The sequence below is a fragment of the Rhipicephalus microplus genome, chromosome 3 (genome assembly GCF_043290135.1).
Source record: "Rhipicephalus microplus isolate Deutch F79 chromosome 3, USDA_Rmic, whole genome shotgun sequence".
Taxonomy (NCBI): domain Eukaryota; kingdom Metazoa; phylum Arthropoda; class Arachnida; order Ixodida; family Ixodidae; genus Rhipicephalus; species Rhipicephalus microplus.
The window spans coordinates 94,858,235-94,881,866 of NC_134702.1; the positions used below are offsets into that span (position 1 = coordinate 94,858,235).

The window sequence follows — 23,632 nt, forward strand, 5'->3', positions numbered from 1 at the left end:
CTCTGGGGAGATAAGAGTGTAGGTTTTCGAGGCAAGGAAGTTCTAGCAGCTGCGGATGCTTCCGACTTATGTGTGGCAAATGATGGTAAACCTACATTTTTCAGGCCACCAGATTCATGGAGTGCAATAGACCTTGTCTTTTCACTCCACGGACCTTCTGGTATCATCGACCATGGCTCCAGACAAAATGGGCAGCGACCATTTCCCCATCTTCACCAATATCCAGGGATTTCGAACTGCTGGTTGACAATTCTGCATTGTAACACGCTGGGACACCTACAGAGAAGTGTTGGACAAATCCACCGGTGAGCTGTCCGCAGATATGCTGCAAAGCAAGCGATCAGCAACTTCATTGCTGAAACTGCCCGACCATTTTCCTGCTCCTGACTTAAAATTGAAGAACCTCTGCGCAGCACGTAGACAGGCGGAGTGAAAAATAATGAGAACAAAACGAAACCCGTCTGCGAAAACCGAATATAACAGGATAAACGCTGCGATTCGTCGCCATACAAAAAAGTTAGGATGAAATCACTGGGCCGCTTTCTGTGAGAGTTTATCAACGTTTACGCCCTTGATAAAGATATGGGCAGTAATAAATAGTCTTTCTGGGAAGATCCGAACACACAGGCTATTTGAAGCACTCTCTTTGAAACAAGGGATAGATTTGCAAACCCTTGCAGAGGATTTCGCAGACGTGTACATATCTGGTAGATCAGCAGGAGCGGCGATTCCTCTGTCACCCCAGTTTTTTCACACGAGGGATACGCCATTCACCTTCCGAGAGCAGGATATCGCACTTAGCAAATTAAGAAGACGCTGTGCCGAGGGTCCTGATTTGATCAGCAATCAAATGCTGACAAATCTACAATATGAGCGTAAAAGGGCCCTTTTGCACTTACTTAATCATGTTTGGAGCACGGGAGAGATCCCATTTGTTTGGAAGACAGCATGGGTGGTGCCAGTCCTAAAGTCCGGAAAGAATCCTGCGAGCCTCGCGTCATATCGACCGGTATCTCTTACATCATGCGTATCTAAGTTGTTGGAAAGATTAATATGTACAAGATTAACTTGGTACCTTGAACAAGGAAGACAATTGCCATCGTGTATGACCGGATTTCGCCCACGACTGAGTGCCCAGGACAGTGTTTTGGACCTATTAAGCCACATCGAGCACCACCGCGTCAGCGGACTCTCGACACTAGCCGTCTTCATGTACGTGCCAAGGCATAAGATTGTGTGCTTCAGGCAGGCATCGTGAACGGGCTTCAAGCCATGGGTGTGTCGGGAAATGCTCTTTGGTTCATACATGAATTTCTCAGAGACCGCTGTGTCCGTGTTAAGCTTGGAAATGTAACGAGCGAAGAGAGACGCGTTTCCCTCGGCGTCCCTCAAGGAAGTGTTCCATCTCCCTTGCTTTTTAACGCTTCCATGGCCAGCCTTCCCGACACTCTGCACTTAGCTCTGAAAGCAGTTAAAATATCCATCTACGCCGATGACATGTGCATTTGATCTCAGGGTACCAGCACAAACGTTTGGCCCGGATAGCACAGAGCGCTATTTCATTCATTGAGCGTCACTTAATGACACTTGGCCTATCTTTATCAGCGGAAAAATCGGCCTTCATGCTCTTCCCGATAGCGCGACGGAAGTCAACACGTCTGTCACTGAATATTCGAGGCCACTCTATTCGTTGTGCAACAAGTCTCCGTTTCCTGGGCATTACCATCGACAACAAGCTATTATGGCGACGTGCGGTTGATGGTATAGTCACTGCATCAGTGCAAAGGATCAACGCTCTTCGTCGCATGGCAGGGGTCCGTTGGGCCAACAATCCTTTGTTCTTGCTCAAATTGAATGATGCGCTTATAACAAGCCGCATTCTTTATCAGCTGCCCCTGATATCACCATCACCAAGCCAGTTTGAACGCCTAGAGGCAATGCACAGAAAGGGTCTTCGCTTGGCGATGGGAGTCCCTCAGGCGGCTTGAAACACGAAGGTCACCAATGAAGCCGAGTCTCTTCCGCTCCGCCTTTTGGCGTCTGAGGCCTTATTGACGCAGCTGTCAAGACTGGGCGAGTCCTTCGCAGGCACAGCGCTTCTCCGGTGGCTAAGAGCAAGAACTGGCTCACATTTCAACGCGGCACTAAACACATTTCAAAATTTAGGCTTAAAACTGCCTAAACTGCGCCCTATGGACCCACCATGGTCTTTTGTGGATGTTGCGTGCAATTTCAGCGTACCCAATCTACCAGCGAAGCGCACCATTCAAGCCGCGGAAGCAAAGTTTCTTGCGCTGGACCACTTGAGCACCATGTACCGCGGCCACCTACAAGTGTACACCGACGGATCAGTGTGCACACAGACGGATAGCTGCGCAGCGGCTTTCTGCATACCCTGCCTGGGCGTGTCATCGTCGGGCCGCCTGGATCGCGTGGTTTCGACCACAATGGTAGAAAGCGGTGCAATCACGGCGGCTTTGCGAAAATTGCGATCCTTTTCTGCACGAGATGTTGTAGTGCTGACGGACTCCAAATCCGCGCTACAAAGACTGCATCGTGGCCTACCTAGAGAAAAGTTCACAAGGCAATCTCTGGCACTAATCAAACACCTAAATGGCAAGAGTTTTAATATAAAGTTTCAGTGGATCCCATCGCACGTTGGCAATGAGGGCAATGAAAAGGCTGATGCCCTTGCATGCGAAGCACGTACATCGTTTCCAAAAGAAAGAACTCCCAAGACTTACCAGAACAACAAAGATGTGATACGCAATCATTTCAAGGCGATCTACAAGTTTCCCCACCAAGCATGTGTAATTCATGGACTTTCTCGTGAAGAAGCGACGCTGTCGTACCGCATTAAAACCGGCTCCGCATACACCCCGGCCTGGTCATTCAAGATTGGGAGATACGCTTCTCTGTTCTGTGCCTTCTGTGGTGACACCGGGGATATTGAACATTTCATTTGGCTTTGCCCACAGTTTGATGTGCAAAGAGCAGCGATGATCCGCACCTTGCGAAACGGCTGTCATAGGCACCGGACAGTTGATGACGTCATCTTTCCTGAAGGACCCGCGGCAACTAGGAGGAACGTGCAACGACTTTTGTTGGTCTTCCTGCGGGACACTGGCTTGTCTGACACGTGGTGACATTTTCCAAATTCAGGAGATGCTCAGGCGGAACAATTGCCGGCCATGCAGGCCAGGCTAACCCCGCCTGCTGCAACACCACCACCACCACCACAACCACCACCACCACCAAAGTATCCAGTACCGTTAAGGGCGGACAAACACACAATTGTAGACAGACAGACAGACAGACAGACAGGCAGGCAGACAGACAGACCAACAGACAGGCAGACAGACAGACAGACAGACAGACCAAAAGTTTTGCGTCGAAGGTCCCAAGAAAGACTAAAGTCTTGAAAAAGGCAGCTTCACCGTGTCGCGAAGATCACCATCATCATATACACCTCCTTTGTACTTCACACTTCCTTCAGGCGTTTAGCCTGGAGGAAGTGCGAAGCTGGGCTGCTTTCTTTGGTTGGTTGGTTAACTGTTCCTCAGGAACCGGGTGCAATATATAGTATGCCGAGGCGGAGTGGCCATGAGATGGGTGGTACCTTTTAAATGCGAAGCATTTCTTAGCGAACGTCGGCGACTTTGAGCGTATCTATCTATCTATCTATCTATCTATCTATCTATCTATCTATCTATCTATCTATCTATCTATCTATCTATCTATCTATCTATCTATCTATCTATCTATCTATTCGCCTATGATCTTTAGCTCTCCTGGCCATTTCGATAATGGCATCGACACCAAAGTTTGTACGACATAACATGACCGTATGACGAGCATACTAGACTGGTCATAGCATGAAAATTATGACATGTATGTCATGAATGTCATGATTACCATTTCATGGTCTTGCTGTTCTTGCGGTTGTTTAGTTCCCATGGCATGTTGCAAAACTGGTATGATATGATATGATTGCATGGCGAATGCAAGCGACAGACGGTAACATGAAACTCTTGACACGCGGGTCATATAACAACATGACTACATATCACGCTCATGATACACTGGTGGCCGTTTCGCTAGCTCCACTTATACGAAATTTGGTATTACGGTACGTTATTGAACGACGAAGGTATGTTACTGCTGCAAACATGTAAATCGTGAGATAAGTGTTATGTAACATGACTACATGCCACGCTAATGATGCGCTGGCGGCCGCTTCGCTAGCTTCACATATACCAAATTTGGCATTACGGAACGTGAATGGATGACGAAGGTATGATACTGGTGCAAACATGACAAACATGAGATGCGTGTCATGTAACAACATGACTACAGGCTACACTCATGGTGCGCTTGCGGCCGCTTCGCTAGCTTCACATGTACCAAACTCGGTAGTACGCGACGCGAATGGACGACATTGGTAAATGACACATACAAACATGATAATCACGATGTGCTTGCCATGTAACAACATGACTACATGCCACACTCATGATGCGCTAACGGCCGTTTCACTAGCTACACACAAGCCAAATTTAGTATTACGTGACGTCAATGAATGACGAAGGTATGTGTCTAGTGCAAACATGATAATCATGAGATGTGTGTCATGTGAGAATATGACTACATGCCACAGTCAAGGTGCCAATACATTTAGACGTGGCGCGGTGAGCGGGCTCGCCGGCATTCATTCCGACGTGTGACGCCGCCGTTGCGACGCCAGGCGCCGGTCCTGCCATATACTACCGGGCACGCGCCACGCTGCGTTGCTTTGACGCATGCGCGTTTCAGGTCGTCCGGCGTCCCTCCATCACGAAAAAAGGGAAAGGCAAAGTTGTCAGGGTAACTTATCGGCGCGAAATGCAGCATGTCGCATTTCGCACCGGTTGCCGTCGGGCCGCGCCGACGGACGCCGGTCGCGCCGGTCGCGCCGGTCGCGCCGGGCGTCAGACTATAGAGTGCACTCTCGCATTTTGCTAAAGTAGCGTCGCTGGCCCATGCAGCGTGCGCACGCGTCAACGCTACCTTGGAGTATATTGGGCCCTTCATGATGCACTCGCGGCCGTTTTGCTAGCTCGAGATATTTCGAATTCGGTGTCAAGTGACATTAATGGATAACGAAAGCAGTTGACTGGTGGAAACTGGATAATCATGACAGGCGTGTCATGTAAAGACATGACAACATACCACGCTAGTAGCGTCGTCGCGGTCGTTTCGCTATAGCTCCACATATGCTAAATTTGGTATCACGGGACGTGAATAGATGACTAAGGTAAACGGCACATCCAAACATGATAATCATCACACGGAAGCCATGTACGGCGTCATTTACCTCCATCTCATAACGTTGTGCTAATTTTGAAAGGAGGAGGAGAAAAACTTTATTTATCCCTAGAGGGAAAGGTGAGGTGGTGGAGTGTCAGAGGAGCCTACCAAGCCTAGGTCTCCGCTACCCTCTTGGCCCGATCCAAGATCTGGTCCTGGACCTCGGGCGCCGAGCTGCACATAGCAGCCTCCCACTGCTCCTTACTATTAATGTGTAGAGAATTAATTGGTGGGTTTCGAGTACACCCCCACATGATCTAGGTTAGCTCTTTGTTGACAGAAAATGCACAAAGGGGAGGGGTATATTGCAGGGTGTATAAGATGGCGAAAAGTTGGGGTAGAAAACGTACAGGTCTGTAACTGGTGTCATAGTATTTTATGGTAGCGCGAAGCTCGATGATGAAAGGGGGGGGGGTGTATAGTGCGCTGTAGGCGGTAGTGATTTGTTATATCGTGGAAAGTCAACAGACGATCTCTCGCGCTGAAAAAGGCCGCGTGGTCTAAGGCGCCATCAGATGGCTGCACTCGGCTGGTCATTCCTCGAGCACAGGTATGAGCTGCCTCATTGCCACTCAACCCCGCATGCGCGGGCGTCCTTATGAGAGCAACGTCTTGCGTGGGAGGATGTTTCTTAAGAATTGAAGGGGCAGTTGATGAGATGCGACCTGCGCTGAAGTTGCGTATGGCAGTTTTGGAGTCACTTACAATCATAGTGATATTGGGGATGGATAGACCTAGAGCGATGACAGCCTCCTATGCCTCCTCCGAAGAGTTGACAGTGACGGATGCCGTTGTGAGCGCGTTGCCGTTATCGTCAACAGCAGAGAGGGCATAAGATTAGGAGGATGGGTATTCTGCCGCATCGACATAGAGCACGTCATTGGCTCCATGCGATTTTTTCTGAACAAATTTTGCTCTTTGGATTGTACGCTTATTGTGATATGTTGGATGCATGTTTTCAGGAAGGGACGGTATGAGTAATTGTTTGCGTATGTTTTGGGGAATGTTGTATTTAGCATTGGTGAGTGAGGTGAAGTTAATTCAGGTAGACGATAAAATGTGGCAACCTGCGCTAGTGACAGCGAGCCTTGCGTATTGATCTGTTAAATGGGCTTCATGGATTTCACATAGGGTATTTATGACTCCTGTCTGGTGGCGTAGTGCGTTAGAGGTATTGATTGAAATGCCTAACGCGTATTTGTAAACTCTGCGGAGGAGGGTGTTACCGATTCCCCCTCTGCTAATTTAAGTTGAAGGTAAGGGAGGGTATATGTGATTTTACTAATCACAAAAGCTTGTATTATGCGAAGTAGCTCTGACTCTCGGAGCCCTCCATTTTTCCCTGAAATTCTTCCTATCACTCTTATTGGTGTTTTCAACGGTATTGCGTAAAGCTTCGAGTGTGTCCGTATTAAGTCGGTTGTTTTGGATACGTAAACCTAGCACACGAATGCGTGATACTCTAGAAATGAGGCAACCATTTATGTGAACTTTCAATCATTGGAACGTGTTTGTTCCCACGATGAGCTGGTAGAAGGAGTAACTCTGATTTACTCGGGGTACTATAGAGATTGATCTGAGATGTCAGTGCTGTTATTATATCTACAGCTCTTTGTAGGGTGTCTTAAATGTGTCCATCTCAGCCTCCTTTCACCCATAAGGTGATATCATCGGCATAGATGGAGAAGTTCAAGTCAGGGATACGTTGAAGAGCGTTGGGTATCGGTACCAGGTTAAAATGGATTGGAAAGAGCACTGACCATTGAGGTGTTCCGAAGCTGCCTAGTGTATAGGGCGAGGAATGTTCTGGTGCTAATGTAAATGTAGCTGTGCAGTCTGTGAGGAAGATTTTGATGTAAGAGTACATTTTAGCGCCACAAGAAATGCAGTCGAGGCCAGCATATATAGCCGAGTGGGCTACGCTATTGAATGCTCCATGTATGTGCAGACCAAGGATTGCCTGAGTATCCTCTCTCTGGTTAGGAGTTGTGATGTCGTGTTGAAGGCGAAGCATCGCATCTTGCGCTGAAAATGAGGCCCTAAAACCAATCATTTCTGGAGGCAGTAGTCCATTATCCTCCACGTGTCTCTGGAGGCGTTCAAGCACAACATGCTCCATAGTCTTTCTGAGACACGATGTTAAGGAAATGGGCCTCAGCTTTTCTACCAAGGAAGATTTGTTCGGTTTAGGTATAAATATGGCTCCGGCATCTTTCCACGAAGGTGGAAGGGTGCCCGTGTGAAAACAGTCATTAAAGTGCTCAGTCAAAGCTTTATTAGAAATAGGGTCAAGATTTCTAAATAATTTCTTGTTAACGCGGTCGGGGCCTGAAGCCGACGTGGTACAGAGTGTTACGAGGGCGTGCCTAACTTCCGCTTACGTTATCGGCGCATCTAATGACTCATTAGGTTTCCCTGTGTAAGATGGTATAGAATCCTTACATAATTAAGGTAAATGCAAAGTGCAGAGGTTATCGAACAGCTGTCCCAAATGGTCACTGTGCTCGTGTAACAGTTTAGTGATAGCGTGAGAGCGTCGTGCGTGAGAAGTGCTGGGGTCTAGCAGATGTCTAAGAAGTTGCCACGTTCGTTTATTACTGAGGTGGTCATGCATTCCTTCACAAAGCTGACCCCGTTGTTGTGCCGCCAATTGAGTCGTGTATCGCTCGATTTGTTGGTCTAGCTTCGATATCCTAATACGGAGTTTCCTGTTGTGGCGCTGCTGTTTCCACCGTCGCAGAAGTGACTGCTTTGCTTCCCACATATAGAGAAGCTTGGAGTCGAGAGTAGTTATCGTGGTGTCGGGGTGTAGAGTTCTCTTGTGAATTTCAACATCTTTTTGAAGCTGTTGTGTCCACTCGGTAAAGTCCGCAATACGTGAGGGAGCAGTGCTGCTGCGGGTCTCTCTAAATTTGTCCCATTTTGTGAGCATCTGTGGTTTATGTGAAATGGGTCTGTGTTTGAGTTGTAAAGTAATGCTAATAATGTAATGACCACTGCCAAGATTAGTTTGGGTGTAAGTCCAGACCACTGTGGGGGCATTGTGAGGGAGGGTAAGATAGGGGGATGTATATTTGTTCACACTGTTCCCCAAACGAGTAGGCTCATTCGAGTCGTTGTTTAGCGTAAAACGATGTGCCTGAATATGGGACCAGAGGGCTCTACCTTTCGGTGTAGATGCGGTGTAACCCCACGCTGGGTGGGAGGCGTTGAAACCCCCTCTATGAGGAGGTTGTGTTTGCATGCCGAGGATGTAGCTCGGGCAAATAGGGAATCGAAGCGCTGCCTTTGCTCTTGTGGTCTACTATATACGGTAAGAATGTTTAAGAATGGCGAGTTAAGTTTATCAGGTAGTATTTGGAGAAAGTCGTGCTCAATGTCAATGTCAGGAAATTTTGAATAGGTAACTGTGAGGTGCTTCTGAGTTAAGACAGCAGTGTTTGGTTTGGCATCGGCCGCGTTTTGATGCGTTCTATAACCCGGCAGCTGCACTACATCATTTGTTTCTTGTAACGCAATGATTGGGGGCGAGGTAGTTTGTGATTTGATGTACTGCAGGAGGTTTGCCTTTTTTCGGTGAAACCCCCTGCAGTTCCATTGCCATACGCAAAGTTCAGTGCCTTTACGAGGAGCCATTTTCGCTAAGTTGATTTGGCTCAGGTTGGGCAAGCTCTGGATGGTTAGCGTGGATCGCGTCGATCCACTGCGTGACTCTATCTTGGGTTTGTTGCATCGGTAACATGGCTTGTTGTATCGAGGCCACGGACTCATGTAGCTTCTGCAAGGAACCTGTGGAGAAGGTAATAAAATTGTCTAGTTTTTCCGCAAGTTTGGTTACTTTTTCTTTCTCTTTGTCAACCTTCTCTAGTTTCGCTTCGACTTGGTCTACTCGCCCATCGAATGACAATGTGGGAGTCCAGACTTTTCGTTTTTGCGCAGGTGGTTGAGCGGGGTGCCTAGCTATAGGGGTGGTTAAGAGAGGAGCTGGTGCTGGTGAGATAGGCTTAGGGGGGAAAGATGAGGCGAGGAGGTGTGGGGAGGTAGATGGTTGTTTGAAGGACTGAAGCTCTAGGCGTAGTTTTGCATTTTGCCCTCAATTTAGCCATCTCATCCTGCAATAGTGTGAGCTGCTTTTGATTGGAGCTTTCAGGGGAGGCTACATCAGCCCAGCTCACCTCGTGTCCAGGGCCAGTCCGAGGGCTGGGGTCTTGATGAATGCTTTTGTTGCGGCTTCTGCTGTGGCTGCGGCTTTTCCGGCTTTGCTGTCTTGTGATACTTGGTGAGCGTCCTCTAGGAGCGTTCTTGAAAGATGGGCTTGGGTCGAGGAATGGAGCTGCATCTTGCTGAAAAGTTGAGGGTGCGTGCTTTGGTTTGAGCTTGTAGAGCTGTGGGCACTGGGGCGAGCCGGTGGGGTGGTCACTGTTGCACACCACACACTTAGGTTCACATTCGTGATCAAGGAGTGGGTTCGGAATGCCACACATTGGACATGAAGGCTGAGGGGTGCCTGGGCATACGTCTGGCCTGTGGCCAAGCTTGCGGCAGAGATTACAGGCTTCCGTTTTATGGCGATAGGGTACGCATCTGGTGATGCCACATTGATAATTTATGTAAAAAGGCAGGCGCGTACCTCTGAAGGTGACCAAGATGGACGTTGTGGAACCCATGCGACGTCCGGTCAGGATGAGGCCTTGTCTGTCATAGTCCAACAGACTTGTCAAGATGGTTTCTGATGCGTGTTTTATAGGAATATTACGGATGACCCCTCGGCAGGTATTCGATGGATAGGTAATGTGGGGGACCACTTCGAAGCTGCGCTCGTCCATCTTGATGGATTTGATACGGTGGTATGCTTCGGTGTATGCCGAGTCCGGTGTGCTTATGAGCAGAATGTTGCTTACAGAGTTGATGCGGTATTTGGTCATGGGAGCTTGTGAGCGCTGCCGCTTTTAGGACGGAATGGACGAGCTTCAGAAGTGGAGTGTCAGCACATCTGAGGCCTCCACGTATTCGCAGAACTATTTTGTAGTCGTCCACTGGAAGTGGAGGGGGTCTGGGGGCAGTCCAACGAGTCGATGGGAGAGTTTCTGTGACTCTTGTTGTGAAGTGTTGATGTCAGACGTTGATTTCTTCGGGGATGAAGCGGGCTTTCTGGCCCTGGCATACACTTGATGCCAGCTGCCTTCATCATCGTCGAGAGCTTCGGAGGAGGGAAGCTCCTCTCCCTCTGTTTCGTAGATGACCATGTTGGTAGGCCTAGCCGCTAGGCCTAGCCGGTAGGCCCACCGAGGTAGTCGAACGACGCCAAAAAGTCGATCTTCGTGGATGCGAACTGAAAATCACTCACTTGAAATCACTTCAGATGATGCGGTCGATTCCGTAGAAAGCTTCACATTTGTTCAAGTTGCCATTGAATGACTTAAGCAGTCAGAAACAGGAGTTTCGCCGGAGCGCTTGCGAAACGCGGCCACTCCCAGTGGCGTCTATGGCGCGTCTCTGATTTTAAAAGGACATACAAACCTTTCTCATTCATGCTTCGCTTATCATCGATTCCCACTGTACAGGGGATCTGGCAATTTTTTTAGAAAAAAAAATGTTTTGCATTCCAGATAAGTTTAGCAATGAGTTGTGCGTTTTTCGTTTCTCTTCCTGCTTTTTTGCTTTTTTTCTCCTTTGGGTATACAATGTTCTCTTGACAAGTTTTTCTCTTGTTTATCTTTGTTTCTACGTATTTTGAATTTCTCCACTGTTTTTTTTCTCTTTCTCACTTGCTTCCTTTGTGAATTTTTATTCGTGCTTTGTGTTTTCGTGTTTACCTAGCTATAGTAGTGATGTCCACATTTATTATAACCATCAACGCACTCGAAAAACAAGACAAAGAAGGCCTATTTGCAGCCAGCTTGTGCCAAATAAGCCACATTTGACTATGGTCATAGCCTCCTTTATTTTCTGTGCCTGCGCTTTGCCGCCGGGATCAAAGGGAGCCGACCGTCAGGCTGAGTTCCCGCAATCACCACCAGGCGGCGCTGCCTTCCCAGAACCGGCAAAGCCTGTTCACTGACTCCGGTGCTACCGCCGGCACTGACGGGTGGGTCCTTCGTTGCGCGTTTGTAAGCGCGGCAAGCTTAAAAAACAAAAGTGTAATACCACTCCCGTGTGCCACTTAAATATTTAGGAGAGAACATATGCAAGAGAGAAAGAACAAGTACGCAAGATAGCACATTGAACAGAACACCATACCTTCAAGGAAACGGTAGAGAAACTTGTTTATTGCGTATTAATTCATTCGCAACCTGCGGAAACGAACAAGAGGGCGTCGATCGAAACGTTCCTCACACGCACACAGTCTGACGAGCTTTAGTACCCTCGTTGACACTGTTCACAAGCAGCAATCACAATTTTAGCAATCACAATTTTTTTTTCTGATCGCCGCGTCACTTCTCGGGGCTTTTGTCGAAGGCTGCAAGTAGCGCGGATATTCTTCGAATACGCTAGGCACCACACCTTTCATAAGCCTTCGTGTTTTACATCCTTGCTTAAAATCAGAAGCAGCGAAATGACGACTGCGCACGGTTGAGTAGCAGGAAGTGGTGTTCGGCGTCCAATTGTCTCGTGAAATGACTTTTATCCACTTTTGCCGCAACTCCTCGTCGCTTGGAATTTCGTGGAATGAAATTCCTACTTCCTTCTTTTTGCTTGAAGACTTGCAACCGGGCACGCAACAGTACGCCATCGCACCTGACGCGGGTCATCACAGCCGAATGAACCACGGAGACTTGTGTGCGTAGGCCGCTGCACGAGACAGAAACGAGAGAAACCGTAAACTAACATTCCTGATTACTTAGCGAAATTCGCCGATAGGTGCGCGGAAAAGCCTGACGAGAAAGAAGCGCGAAAAATGATAGCAAAGCATGAAACCGGCCCTGCAAACACGAGGTGCAAACGACGTTGTTTGTTTACACGCACTCACTTATTGCCGCGTGTCATCTGTTCACGCAACACAATGAAGCAACAGTTAAATATCATACTTGCTGAAAGTACTACGCTGCGAAGATAGGTGCGCGGAAAAGTATTGCCAGAAAGAAGCGCGAAAAATGATAGCCGCGCTTGACAACGGCCGTGCAAACGCGGGGTACAAACGACGTTGTTTGTTTATACGCACTCAGTTAATGCCGCGTGTCATCTGCTCACGCAACACAATGAAGCAACAGTTACAATTATACTTTCTGAAAGTACTACGTACCGTTTTGGTCGTAAATAATTGGTGTTGCAAACGTATGCGACATGAACAAAGGTTTCCTGGAGATGCGTCGCCGCGGCTGAATGCGCCGACTCGATTCTGGGATGCGAGCGCCCCTGGCGGACAGCAGACGCAAAAAGAGAGGAGGATGCGGGAGGCGGCCGAACGGGCCCGGCGGACTGACTGCGCGGGCACAGAAAATAAAGGAGGCTATGCTATGGTACATGTGATTTTGCTTTCGTCAATATTACCATCAAGCGCTTGAACAACGAGAGGAAGAAAACACGCGTTAAATATCATGATCGATTCGCTGGAAGAAAAAGAGGGAGTATGCATATTTTCTCTTTACCTTGAAAAATGTTTCTAGTTACTCCATTTTTAAAGGTAGGTATGGTTTGGCGGTGCAAATTCTGCTAAACTTTGGTGCCTTGGTTTCAGAATATTGCCGCAGGGACGCGTTCAATGCTGTTTGAGATCTGATGAAGCCACTAGATGCATTTCTTATAAAATATCAACTCTATTGCATATTAAAGAGCAGTAATAAACTGTTTTGAAACATACGAGGAGTTTTTTTTTTTGTTCCGAAAGTGGCCGAATTCTGAACTGAAATTAGCTCAAACAAGGCTGTATTGGCACATACATATTTATTTATTCATTTATGGTACACCGATAGCACATAAAAGCACGTGTATTACGACATAGATAGCAACCCGATAATATCATGCGTTGTTTGCTTGCAGTGCTCACCCCCTTGTACACCTTTTTTGCTATTTGTTTCAATAAACTTCAGTTGTCAGAGGCGCTTTCGCTGTGACAGTCCGGTTTTTCGTCTTCAACTTTGCAGCGCAGCCTTTTCCTGTAGGTATAAAATGTTGAATATTAGAATCTAAGTGCCAATAGTTAAGCTATTCGGTGACAGTAGGCAGCTCTGTTGGATGTTTTCATAAAGCCGAGCAAGATGCAATCAATAATATCATAATAATAATAAAATTAATAATAATAATAATAATAATAATAATAATAATAATAATAATAATAATAATAATAATAATAATAATAATAATGTCATGGACGGCCATTTTTGGCGACCCCGCGTCACGGCAATTAACGGGCGCCGTACTCCCCCGATGACCGTGGGAACGGCGGGCGTATGAAAGAGAGCCGAGAAGAGCAGAATAGGGTGCACTTCTTCAAACGTCGCCGCCGACGTTTGATATTTTGTACCTGCGGCGGTGTCTGCTGGGTCGTGGAAGGCCGCGATGTACCCCAGACAAGGATTAGGCTACGGGACGCACCGGCTGAGAGCCAAACTGTCTGACCGTTCCCACGGGAAAACCGTGGAAAAACCTGTGGTGGCCAAGTCGTATGACAGCACCCCAACAGGTTGTCACTCTCGCTGGTTGAGGGTCCTCTCCTAATTAAAAAAAGGTGGGGTCAATATATTTTTGGGCGGAGTTTCCATCAATGAAACGCGCATGATTGGACCCATGTAGAGGTTGCTTGTCCCTAAGGAAGAGAGCGAGGGGACACGAGGGGGATTTAAGCGCAGGAGTTTGCCCTGCTAGGCAGTCTAGTCGCTGACCAACATGGTTTAGAAACAGATCAACAAGTATCTCTTCTAGAAGTCTTTAGTGTGGCTCTGTATCGGCTGGCCACCTAAAATTAGCCGTTCGTCTAGTTGTGACGCGATATTAACGTCTGCAACCTAGACATCGGGACTTCGCCACGAGTTAGCTCAACCTGCCCGAGGTCACCTGCAAGCACTAGCCTCCCGGAGCCACCAGCGTTGCAACACCGCCGACATCGCAGTCGTGCCAGAACTCTCTTCGACTTCTCGCATCCGATCGTCGGGGACGCAACGCCGCCGGTCATCACACGTATGCCTTCACCTGTTTATATCTTCGAACTTTCTCCTCCGTAGTTCTATTGTTGTTAGTTTGTGTAGTTTGTAATAGTTCTCTCTCGTTAGCTGATTTATTGTTTTTTATATGTATTTTTAGCTGTATCAAGTGTTGATGTAGTTTGTTAGTTGTATTGAAGTGTTGTACTAGATCCCGTGTGCTGCAATATCACTAGAGTAAAGTTTGTTTTGTTTTCTCACGTCACTGATCTCTTCATCGTCTCTGCTTGCGTACGAAACGAACTAACCTGCTGTCATTCCCGTCGACGCTAGAGTGGCAGCTTGTAACTACTACTACTACTACTACTACTACTACTACTAATAATAATAATAATAATAACGATTTATATTATTCATTATATATTATCATTATTATTATTATTATTATTATTATTATTATTATTATTATTATTATTATTATTATTATTATTATTAATATTATTATTATTATTATTATTATTATTATTATTATTATTATTATTATTATTATTATTATTATTATTATTATTATTATTATTATTATTATTATTATTATTATTATTATTGCTCCTAGCATTATTTATTTCTGACGTAAATTCTAATGGTTGAGTATCACACAATAACCTTCAGCAAAAACCTTTTTTATTTACAAAGTAGTTATTTGACTCAAGATCGCTGTAAATATGGGAGGCGATGGTGTGTTCAAGCAGCTTGCAAGAGATGCATGTTAGCAAGATGGGATTATAGTTACCGGAGGAGTGTTTGTTCCAGTCTTTAAATATTGTAATGACTTTTCCAGTCTTCGATTCAATGAGAAATTAACCAGTGGACGAATACTGTTGAAAATTGTAGCGTAAAGTGTGGCTCGGCGAAGCGGACGTGTTTTTAAATACTTCGAAATTATTATTGTCCACACCACGTGATGTAGACAACTCTAGACCGTTTATAAGTTCAGATATACCTCCTACAGTAACACTGATAGAAAACATGAAGCAGTACTAAAGATCAAGGACGCAGGGAACCGATTTAAGAGCTTCATTGGTAAAGTCGGAGAAAAAAAAAATGAATTGACGGCTGAAGCACATTCAGATGCAGACAAAGGAAAATTATCAGCCATATGCACTGTGAACCAGTTTTCACCCTTAAGGGTGCTTTGCCGTGTTTATAACTAACACCCTACAATAAGGGTCTATTTATCATATCATGGATCTTTTAGTGTTTCAAAACACCCATGAGAGAGAAGTTTTTCTTGGTCAAAACACCCTTATCGTAGAGCGCCAGTTATAAACTCGACAAAGCAACAGCCAGGGTTAAAACTGGTTTACATAGTGTAATGTAACCATGTCACTTCACGCCAGAACTTTCTGGATTTTGTGTGCAAGAGTGCACACAAATCAGCGGTAAAATATACTATTGCAGTAGCAGGTATAGAGACAGTCTCAACTGGTTTTTGCCGCCACCGCCGTCGCCGCCATCATTCTCGTAAATGTATATGTATGTATACATAAACGGGGAAGGATGCACTCGCCTCCTCTTTCTGTGGAGCTCGTCTGCGCGTGCGCGTATTTCGCAAGCGAACAAGGGGAAAGGGGGGCACGCTTATGGTTGCCGCGCTGTCGCTGCAACAATAAGTGCGCGCTTTAAGCCCCCCCAGCAGGCGGGAGCTTCTATGGGCAGTTCTCTCAACACGAAAAAAAAATCGCAGCATATCCACGGGTGAATGATGGAGAGTGGGGTGAAGCATCCGTCCGTTCATTCGTTCTTGCTTCCGTCCGTCCATGCGTCCGTCTGTGTGACCGTCCGTATGTCCATCCACCCGTCCGTGCGTACGTCTGTTCGTGCGTTCGCACATCCATCTATGCATCCGCCCCTGCGTCCGTCCATGCATTCATCCGTCCTTGCAGCCATCTGTGCGTCCATCCATGCTTCTGTCTGTGTGTCCATTCGTCCAGCTATTCAACACTCCAAGTACCACCATCTCGCATCTTTTCATCGTATATATCGCATATAGAAGCACCGCCATCCAGCGGACATTCCAAGGACTAAAGGCGAGGTGGCACACGCACACTTGCTTACAGCTTGCGCCTTGTGTCTACATCCCACCGTTCACCACCTCGACTTCATTGTATATACTAGCTCACTGTATTCATGGCACTGCGGCCCTACGCTCGCTTAATCTTTCTAAAACCAAGGTGGTTACGCCCGGCGAGTATAACGTAGCAACCCTTTCTTGTCAGATAGTGCTCAATGTACATACCAATGGCGGCTAATGGGAAATGAGAGACAGGAGAATTTGCCTGTAAGTTAACGCGCACACTGCGAATTTTTTATTGTTCAATAACGCACAGGAGGAATCTCCCACCGGCACCACCTTGCAGGTCAAAGCGTAAGACATGTGTGATGGTGTAATGTGGGCCCAGGATCCGGAATAAATAAACCGGCAGTCAGGTGACTCTGTACACACATCACAGACTTTAACACAACCAATAACTCTTACAATTCACACACAACACACTATAGCGTTCCTTATTTACATGCCAAACGTCCTACGCGCCTCGGCACACGAACTGTCCTACTCGCCGTTATGACTGTTGCCGCTGCGGCGAGGTCGGTCGTCACCAGTGTTCCTTGTGGAGTCACGCTGCCTTGATCGTGGCGGGGTGGTGGTGGTGGTGATGGTGGCGCTGCAGGCCGGTAGATCACCAGGCCACTGCAGTGCAGGTTAATGGCCCGTCGCCAACATGAGCCGCGGCCACCTCGTGCCACCACTCGGGCCCCAGGACCTCAGGCCACGAACAGACTATGCTGCCGGTCCCCGTGTCAGCGCCGGCCACAGAGCGGGAAGCCAGCTCACCAGGTCCGCAAGGCTGCCGGACACCTGGTTGAGTGACGCAGCCCGAAGCAGGAAGCCAGCTCACCAGGTCTGCAAGGCTGCCGGACGCCTGGTTAAGCGATGTCGCGACCCGAACCGCCGACCAGCAGCTGCCGTTCCAACTGTGTCACGCTCCAACTGCTCGAGCCGCAACCCCGCTCGCGCTTCCTTTTCCTCGTCTTCGCCTCCAAGGCGTACCGCAGAGCAGAACTGCCGTTCCCTCTTCGCCCCGTCACGGGCCACACAATCCACATCATCACAACATGTTTCGTACCACGACGAGGGATGAATGGGTGCCGCTTTAAGGAGCTTCGCCCGTAAAAAGTGGTGCCGAAAGTCTACCTGGAGCGGCCATGTTCTCTTAAACCAACGTTTTGGAAAGTTACGTGAGATCGGATCTAAATGAGTTACCTGCCAGCCTCACTTCGTATATCGAGGCCGTCAATACGCATCAGCCTTGTTGTGGTCATCTACTGTGGCAGCACCGCCAGAAACTTTGGTAGCTTAGCAACCATCTTCGTTTTATTTCCGGGTATGCGCAACAATATATACATACATATACATATTATCTTCTATCGCGATCTATAGGCGAGCATCTGAAACCATTGGATATCAGGCACGCTGGTAGGGCACAGCATAGGCGTACATATTTTTCTACTCCGTTCATTGATCTTGATTGTGCTCTACGGAACTCGTACATCAGTTTTTTGTAATTCATTCATATTCCGAAATATTAAGATTAGCCTATGTGTGCCTGTGCTTTTTTCTTGATCTTGTCTGCTGTTCTCTGTTGTACTCGTGGTAGAGCCTAACCAGGAGTGGATAAACACGCCTTCTGCTCCGGCACCATGACGACGCATGTCTCACGCATTACCAGGAATACCAGGAATACCGCATTACCAGGAATAGCGAGGAGGAGGGAGAGTCAGGGTGAAGAGCCAGGAAGAAAACAATGCATAAAATAGAAAGGCGAAAGGCACAAATAGCGAGAAGCGACAGCCGAAAGAACTAGAGACAAAGACAGAAACAAAGAGAAAGCGAGAGAAAGAGACAGAAAGGGAAAAAATTGATACGTAGGGTTTAACGTCCCAAAACCACCACATGATTATGAGAGACGCCGTAGTGGAGGGCTCCAGAAATTTCGACCACCTAGGGTTCTTCAACGTGCACCCAAATCTGAGCACACGGCCCCTACGACATTTCCGCCTCTATCGAAAATGCAGCCGGCACTGCCGGGATTCGATTCCGCGACCTGCGGGTCGGCAGCCGAGTACCTTAGCCACTTGACCACCGCGGCGGGGCAGGAAGGGAGAGAAGGCAGGGCTTAGAGATAGAGAGAGACAGAAACAGAGATGAACAAAGGCAACAAAGACGCAAAGAAAAATAGAGATGAGAAAAAAAATTGGCAGCATATCCACGGAGTGAATGATGAAGAGTGAGCGAACCATCCGTCCGTCCATGCGTCCGTCTGTCTGACCGTCCGTGCATTCATTCGCCCGTCCGTGCATCCATTCGCCCGTCCATGCCTGCGTCTGTTCGAGCGTCCGCACGTTCATCAGTGCGTCTGTCCTTGCGTTCGTCCATGCATCCGCCCCTGCGTCCGTCCATGCGTCTATCCTTCGCTGCAGTCATCCGTGAGTCTGTCCATGCATCTGTCTGTGTGTCCATTCGTCCATCTATTCAACAGTCCAAGTACCACCATCTCGCATCTTTTCATCATATATTCCCGATATAGAAGCACCGCCATCCAGCGGACATTCCAAAGACTAAACAAGAGGTCGCACACGCACACTTGCTTACAGCTTGCGCCTTGGGTGTACATCCCACCGTTCACCACCTCGACTTAATTGTATATACTAGCTCACTGTATTCATGACACTGCGGCCCAACGCTCGCTAAATCTTTCTAAAACCAAGGTGGTTACGCCCGGCGAGTATAACGTAGCCACCCTTTCTTGTCAGATAGTGCTCAATGTACATACCAATGGCGGCTAATGGGGAATGAGAGACAGGAGAATTCGGCTTTTAGTTAACGCGCACGCTATAAATTTTCAATTGTTCAACAACGCACAGGAGAAATCTCCCACCGGCACGACCTTGCAGGTCCAAACGTAAGACTGGTTACACACTACGACTACGACTACGACTACGAGGGACGAACGGGTGCCGATAAGATAAAAGTCCAAGCAAGCCGTTTCGCCGCGCCAGTCGCACAGCTGTACCCGGGGCCACATCACGCTGACGTTGCCCCTCCGGTCCCCTTCAAGGAAAAAGGAAGCAACCTGTGGCAGAGTCGTCGCGCCCTACCGCGAGCGGCCGCCACCGCCTGGACTCGGATCTTTCGCCCGGAGCCCCCCTCCCACCCCTATGCCAGGCATCGCAAGGTGTTCGGACGTCGTCTGCTGCCCCGGAAGCCTTTTGCCCTGGTGCCACCTGACGCTGAGCGGTCTCTGAGCCGCCCTGTGCACTAGAGTGCAGAGAAAGCTGCACATTACCAGACCAACAAGTCGCCCTTCCTAGTCCCGCCGGCTTAGCGCCCGCGAGACCAGTGGACACGCCCCCTTCAGACATGGCAAGCCCAAGCAACCTCGCGGTGAGGTAGAACTGTTTTCTGTTCACCGCCCCCGATGGGGACGTGTGTATTGACGACCTTATAGATGCAGTTGAAGAGACAGCCGGACCTGATAGTGTGTTAGTCTTGCAACACATGGGGGGCGCGGAGTTCCTTGTGTGTACCCGAAACGCGACTCAGGCCACAAAGCTTATGGTCGCAGAGGGCTTCAAGGTTAACCGGGAGCACGTTACAGTAGGAGGGGTAGGACCCCCAGTTACGTTTCTTAACGTATACCGCTTTCAAGCATATATACCAGACGAGGTCTTGTTTAACACTCTTTCACAGTACGGCAAGATAAGTGTTTCCTTTGTATCAGTTTCTAACCGACAAAACAAGCTTCATGGGGTTAGAGTAGTGCGCATGGAAATGAGCAGGCCAGTCCCAAACTTCACAACCATTGCGGGGCACCGTGTCATGTGTGAATACCGCGGTATGCGCAGAGTGTGTGCAAGGTGTAACGAACCGGGGCACATGGCCACGGCGTGCGCAGCCGCTTATTGCAAGAGATGTGGTGTTTTTGGGCATGACACCGAAGGGGGTGTTGAGGAGTGTAAGAGATGCTGCGGGCGGCACGGCACACGCGAGTGTTTCCGCAAACGCTCGTACCTTGCGGCAGCGCGCGGCCTTCCACCCGAGACGCGGCCAGTTACTGGTAACGACCACCCCAGCGCCTCTCGCCCGCCTACCGGGACTGAACCGACATCAGGGCTTCAGATCCTAAGACCCAAGACTCGGCCCCACACGACAACGAATGTCCTGGACCACTGGCAGTTTGAAGAAGCCCGAGAGACGGAAGACGCCCGCACCGTATCAGCGACCCCCACTCCCTTGAACGCAGGCTCCGAAGCGGGGGACGACACGAGCAATACTAGTTCAGATGGCGACCTGGAGGAGTCGAGCGGCCATGAATCCGGCTCTCCAGAATCCACCCGCGACTCCTGGGATTTGTAGCAACCTGCAAGCGAGGAACAAGAAGTGCGAACACAGGCGCCGAGCCCCGAGAACGACGAGCCTGCATTCTCTGGTTTTGACGAGATTAGTTTCCCGCCACTTCCACCCCCGACGGCTCTCCCCCCCAACCCTGAGAAGGTGCCCATCATAAGCTCTGGCCGCTAGTCTTGCCGGATACTGGCCACTTGAGCACGGACCAGTGCACCTCCATCGAGATGCAAACTGCCGGCGCAGCACCGACCGATAGGCGCGAGCGTTCGAGATCTAGGTCTCCTTTAAGAGGCGAGGACAAGTCACCCGGCGTGCCGCCAAGCCTACCCGCGAACCTTGAAAACAAGCCTCGGCGCTCCAAAGCACCCGTCTGTTCCAGCGACAGCGATGCCCCTCCCATTGCGAAGTCGCCGAAATTGGACGCAGTACCGACAGCGAAAGGGCACTTGCCCTCAAGCGCAAGCGAAAAAAGATAGGCTCTTCGCCAAAGCACCCTCCCTTTCTTTTCTTCTCCGTGTTTGCTTCAAGGCGAACACAAGAGCGGGCGCCGCGACACAGCAACACGGTCCCCCCTCCCCCCTCCGCCTCCTCGCGCCCGCTCCGCTCTTTCTAACATGACGCAACACCCCCCCCCCCCCCCACGGTTGTTTCTGGTATCAGCGGTGGCCGCGCCACCTACTCCCTTTCCCCCTCTGCTCCTTTCGCCAGCCGAAGCCACGGCAATGGTTTTTGTTTATGCTTATCTGTTGCACAGCTGTCTGCTGCGCTTGCGACTAATCGGCACCATGGCTCTTATGACGCATCACTTAAACCAAGAAGGGCTTTAGCCCAACTAGCAACCGCACCGCCCGCGCCTTTACGTAAGCTCGGCTCCTTCGAGCGTGCCGCCCCTGCCCAGGCGGTCGCCCCCACCGCTTCCTTCACCCCAACTCGTCTCCCCACGCCCACTAGAGCAGATCATGTCAACTCTCAAGTTTGCCACCTGGAACGTCCGCGGGTTTTGTGACAAATCGAAACAGCGAGACATTCTGACCTTCGCCTAACCACAGGGTATTGATGTGCTCTTTTTACAAGAGACTAACTTCCGGTCACCGTTAGAGGTCTCAACCTTCAGACGCGAGTTCCAGGTGGACGCTTTCTTCTCCCTAACTAAGTCAAGGGCCTCTGGAGTGGGAGTGGTCTTTACTACGCGACGCTTCCGGCAAAAGGCGTTCTGCATCTTCGGTGCTGACGGCAGGTCGCTCATGTTGGACCTCTACATCAGCGAAACAAGGATTCGGTTCGTGAACGTGGGCGCCCCGGCGACGCGGAAGAACACAAACACCTTCTTTCAACAGCTGCACGACCTTCTTTCGGAACCCGTCCCGCACGTCCTGCTGGGGGACTTCAACTGCGTCGTGGACTCGCAGCGCGACCTCAGGGGACCGGGCCGAGGGGGGTCCACGTACTATGCTAGAGAGCTCGTGAAGACTCTTCGACACCTTCGGTTATCCGACGCGTGGCTCATCGCCAACGGCGACCTTTTTGTCGCAACTCGAGCCTCTCACCTCACAGCCAGTCGATTAGATCGGACGTATCTCCCCGACTTTCTCCTTTCCTAGCTCGTGGTGTGCGAAGTCCTTTCCCCTCCGGCAGACCTAGCGAGTCGGTCAGGTCACCTCCCCCTTGTCACTACGCTTAGCGGCTCTCCTGGACTCCGTACTGATGACCATGGGTGGCGAGTGGACCAAGCGCTCCTGCAAGACGATGATAGCATCGAGCGCATTAGGGCGCGGCTGCGGGCCTCTGTGGCGAACGCCCCGGACCTAACCCCACGCTCGTGGGACACCTTGAAAGTGGAGTTAAAGGGAATCCTTCAAGACGAAGGCAAGGCCATGAAACGCCGCATAACCGCTAAACTGATTGAGATCCTGCGCAGAATACGCATCGTCAGGGGGGCGGAGACGATGACGACTTGCAAGCGTGACTACCTGAACACCCTGGAGGTCGAGTATGCCCGGCTGCTCCAACTGCGCGCGCGCAGACTGCCTAGGGAGCGGGGCGCACCCATTAACCACCTTGGAGCACACCCCAGTGACACAACTGGGAATGGAAGCATACGAATTACCCGAGTGAAACGCCCGAACGATTCTTTCGCAACTAAACCAGAGGGAATCCGCGATGTCTTCTGCGAGTACTTTTCGCCCCTTTTTCGGGACGCCGACAGCGACGGAGAAACTGGCGGAGAAGATAAGATTAGAGAGGTCTGCCAGCACCTCCCACGGCTGAAAGGAGAGGAGGTTGCCTTACTGAGCACGGAAGTGTCTGCAGAAGAGGTTAGGGGCGCGATAATAAGCATGCCCCCGAACTCGGCCCCCGGCACGAATGGTCTCACAGCCAACTTTTACGCCACTTTTTTCAACGATCTAGAGAGAGTGCTTGTCGCACTGTCGAACATGGTGGTTACGAAGCAACGGAAACCCGCATCCTTTGGAGAGGGGAGGATTGTCCTCCTACTGAAAGAGGGAGCCCTGCAGAAGGAGCTGTCGGCATGGTGCCCCATAACCCTGTTGAACGTCAACTATAAAATGGTTGCTTCCATCCTTAATAGCCGCCTTAAGCTCCTCTTGCCATCCATCGTCACTCCCTGGCAGTCCTGTGCGGTTCCAGGCCGCTCGATTTTTGCCAACCTTACCGCAACAAGGGATGCCTTCGAATACATGTCTGCCAAGTCCCTGTCTGGAGCCTTTGTCTCCTTGGA

At 49.4% G+C, this 23,632-nt stretch overlaps 1 protein-coding gene and 1 long non-coding RNA gene across 2 annotated transcripts in view; both read right to left on the reverse strand.

The window, feature by feature from the left end:
• The window catches only part of LOC119182683 (uncharacterized), a 35,316-nt gene extending 25,045 nt beyond the window's left edge, over positions 1-10,271 (reverse strand). Inside the window, exon 1 of the mRNA XM_075887947.1 lies at positions 9,977-10,271. Within this exon, the coding sequence (XP_075744062.1) occupies positions 9,977-10,271 (295 nt within the window). The remainder of the gene's footprint in view (positions 1-9,976) is intronic.
• Positions 10,272-11,587: 1,316 nt separating this feature from the next.
• On the reverse strand, positions 11,588-12,630 carry LOC142803265 (uncharacterized). The gene is made up of 2 exons (XR_012894032.1): positions 12,590-12,630; positions 11,588-12,138 (listed from the first exon to the last, which is right to left on the reverse strand). It is a non-coding gene; the product is annotated as an uncharacterized LOC142803265 (long non-coding RNA).
• Between the last annotated feature and the right edge of the window lie 11,002 nt (positions 12,631-23,632).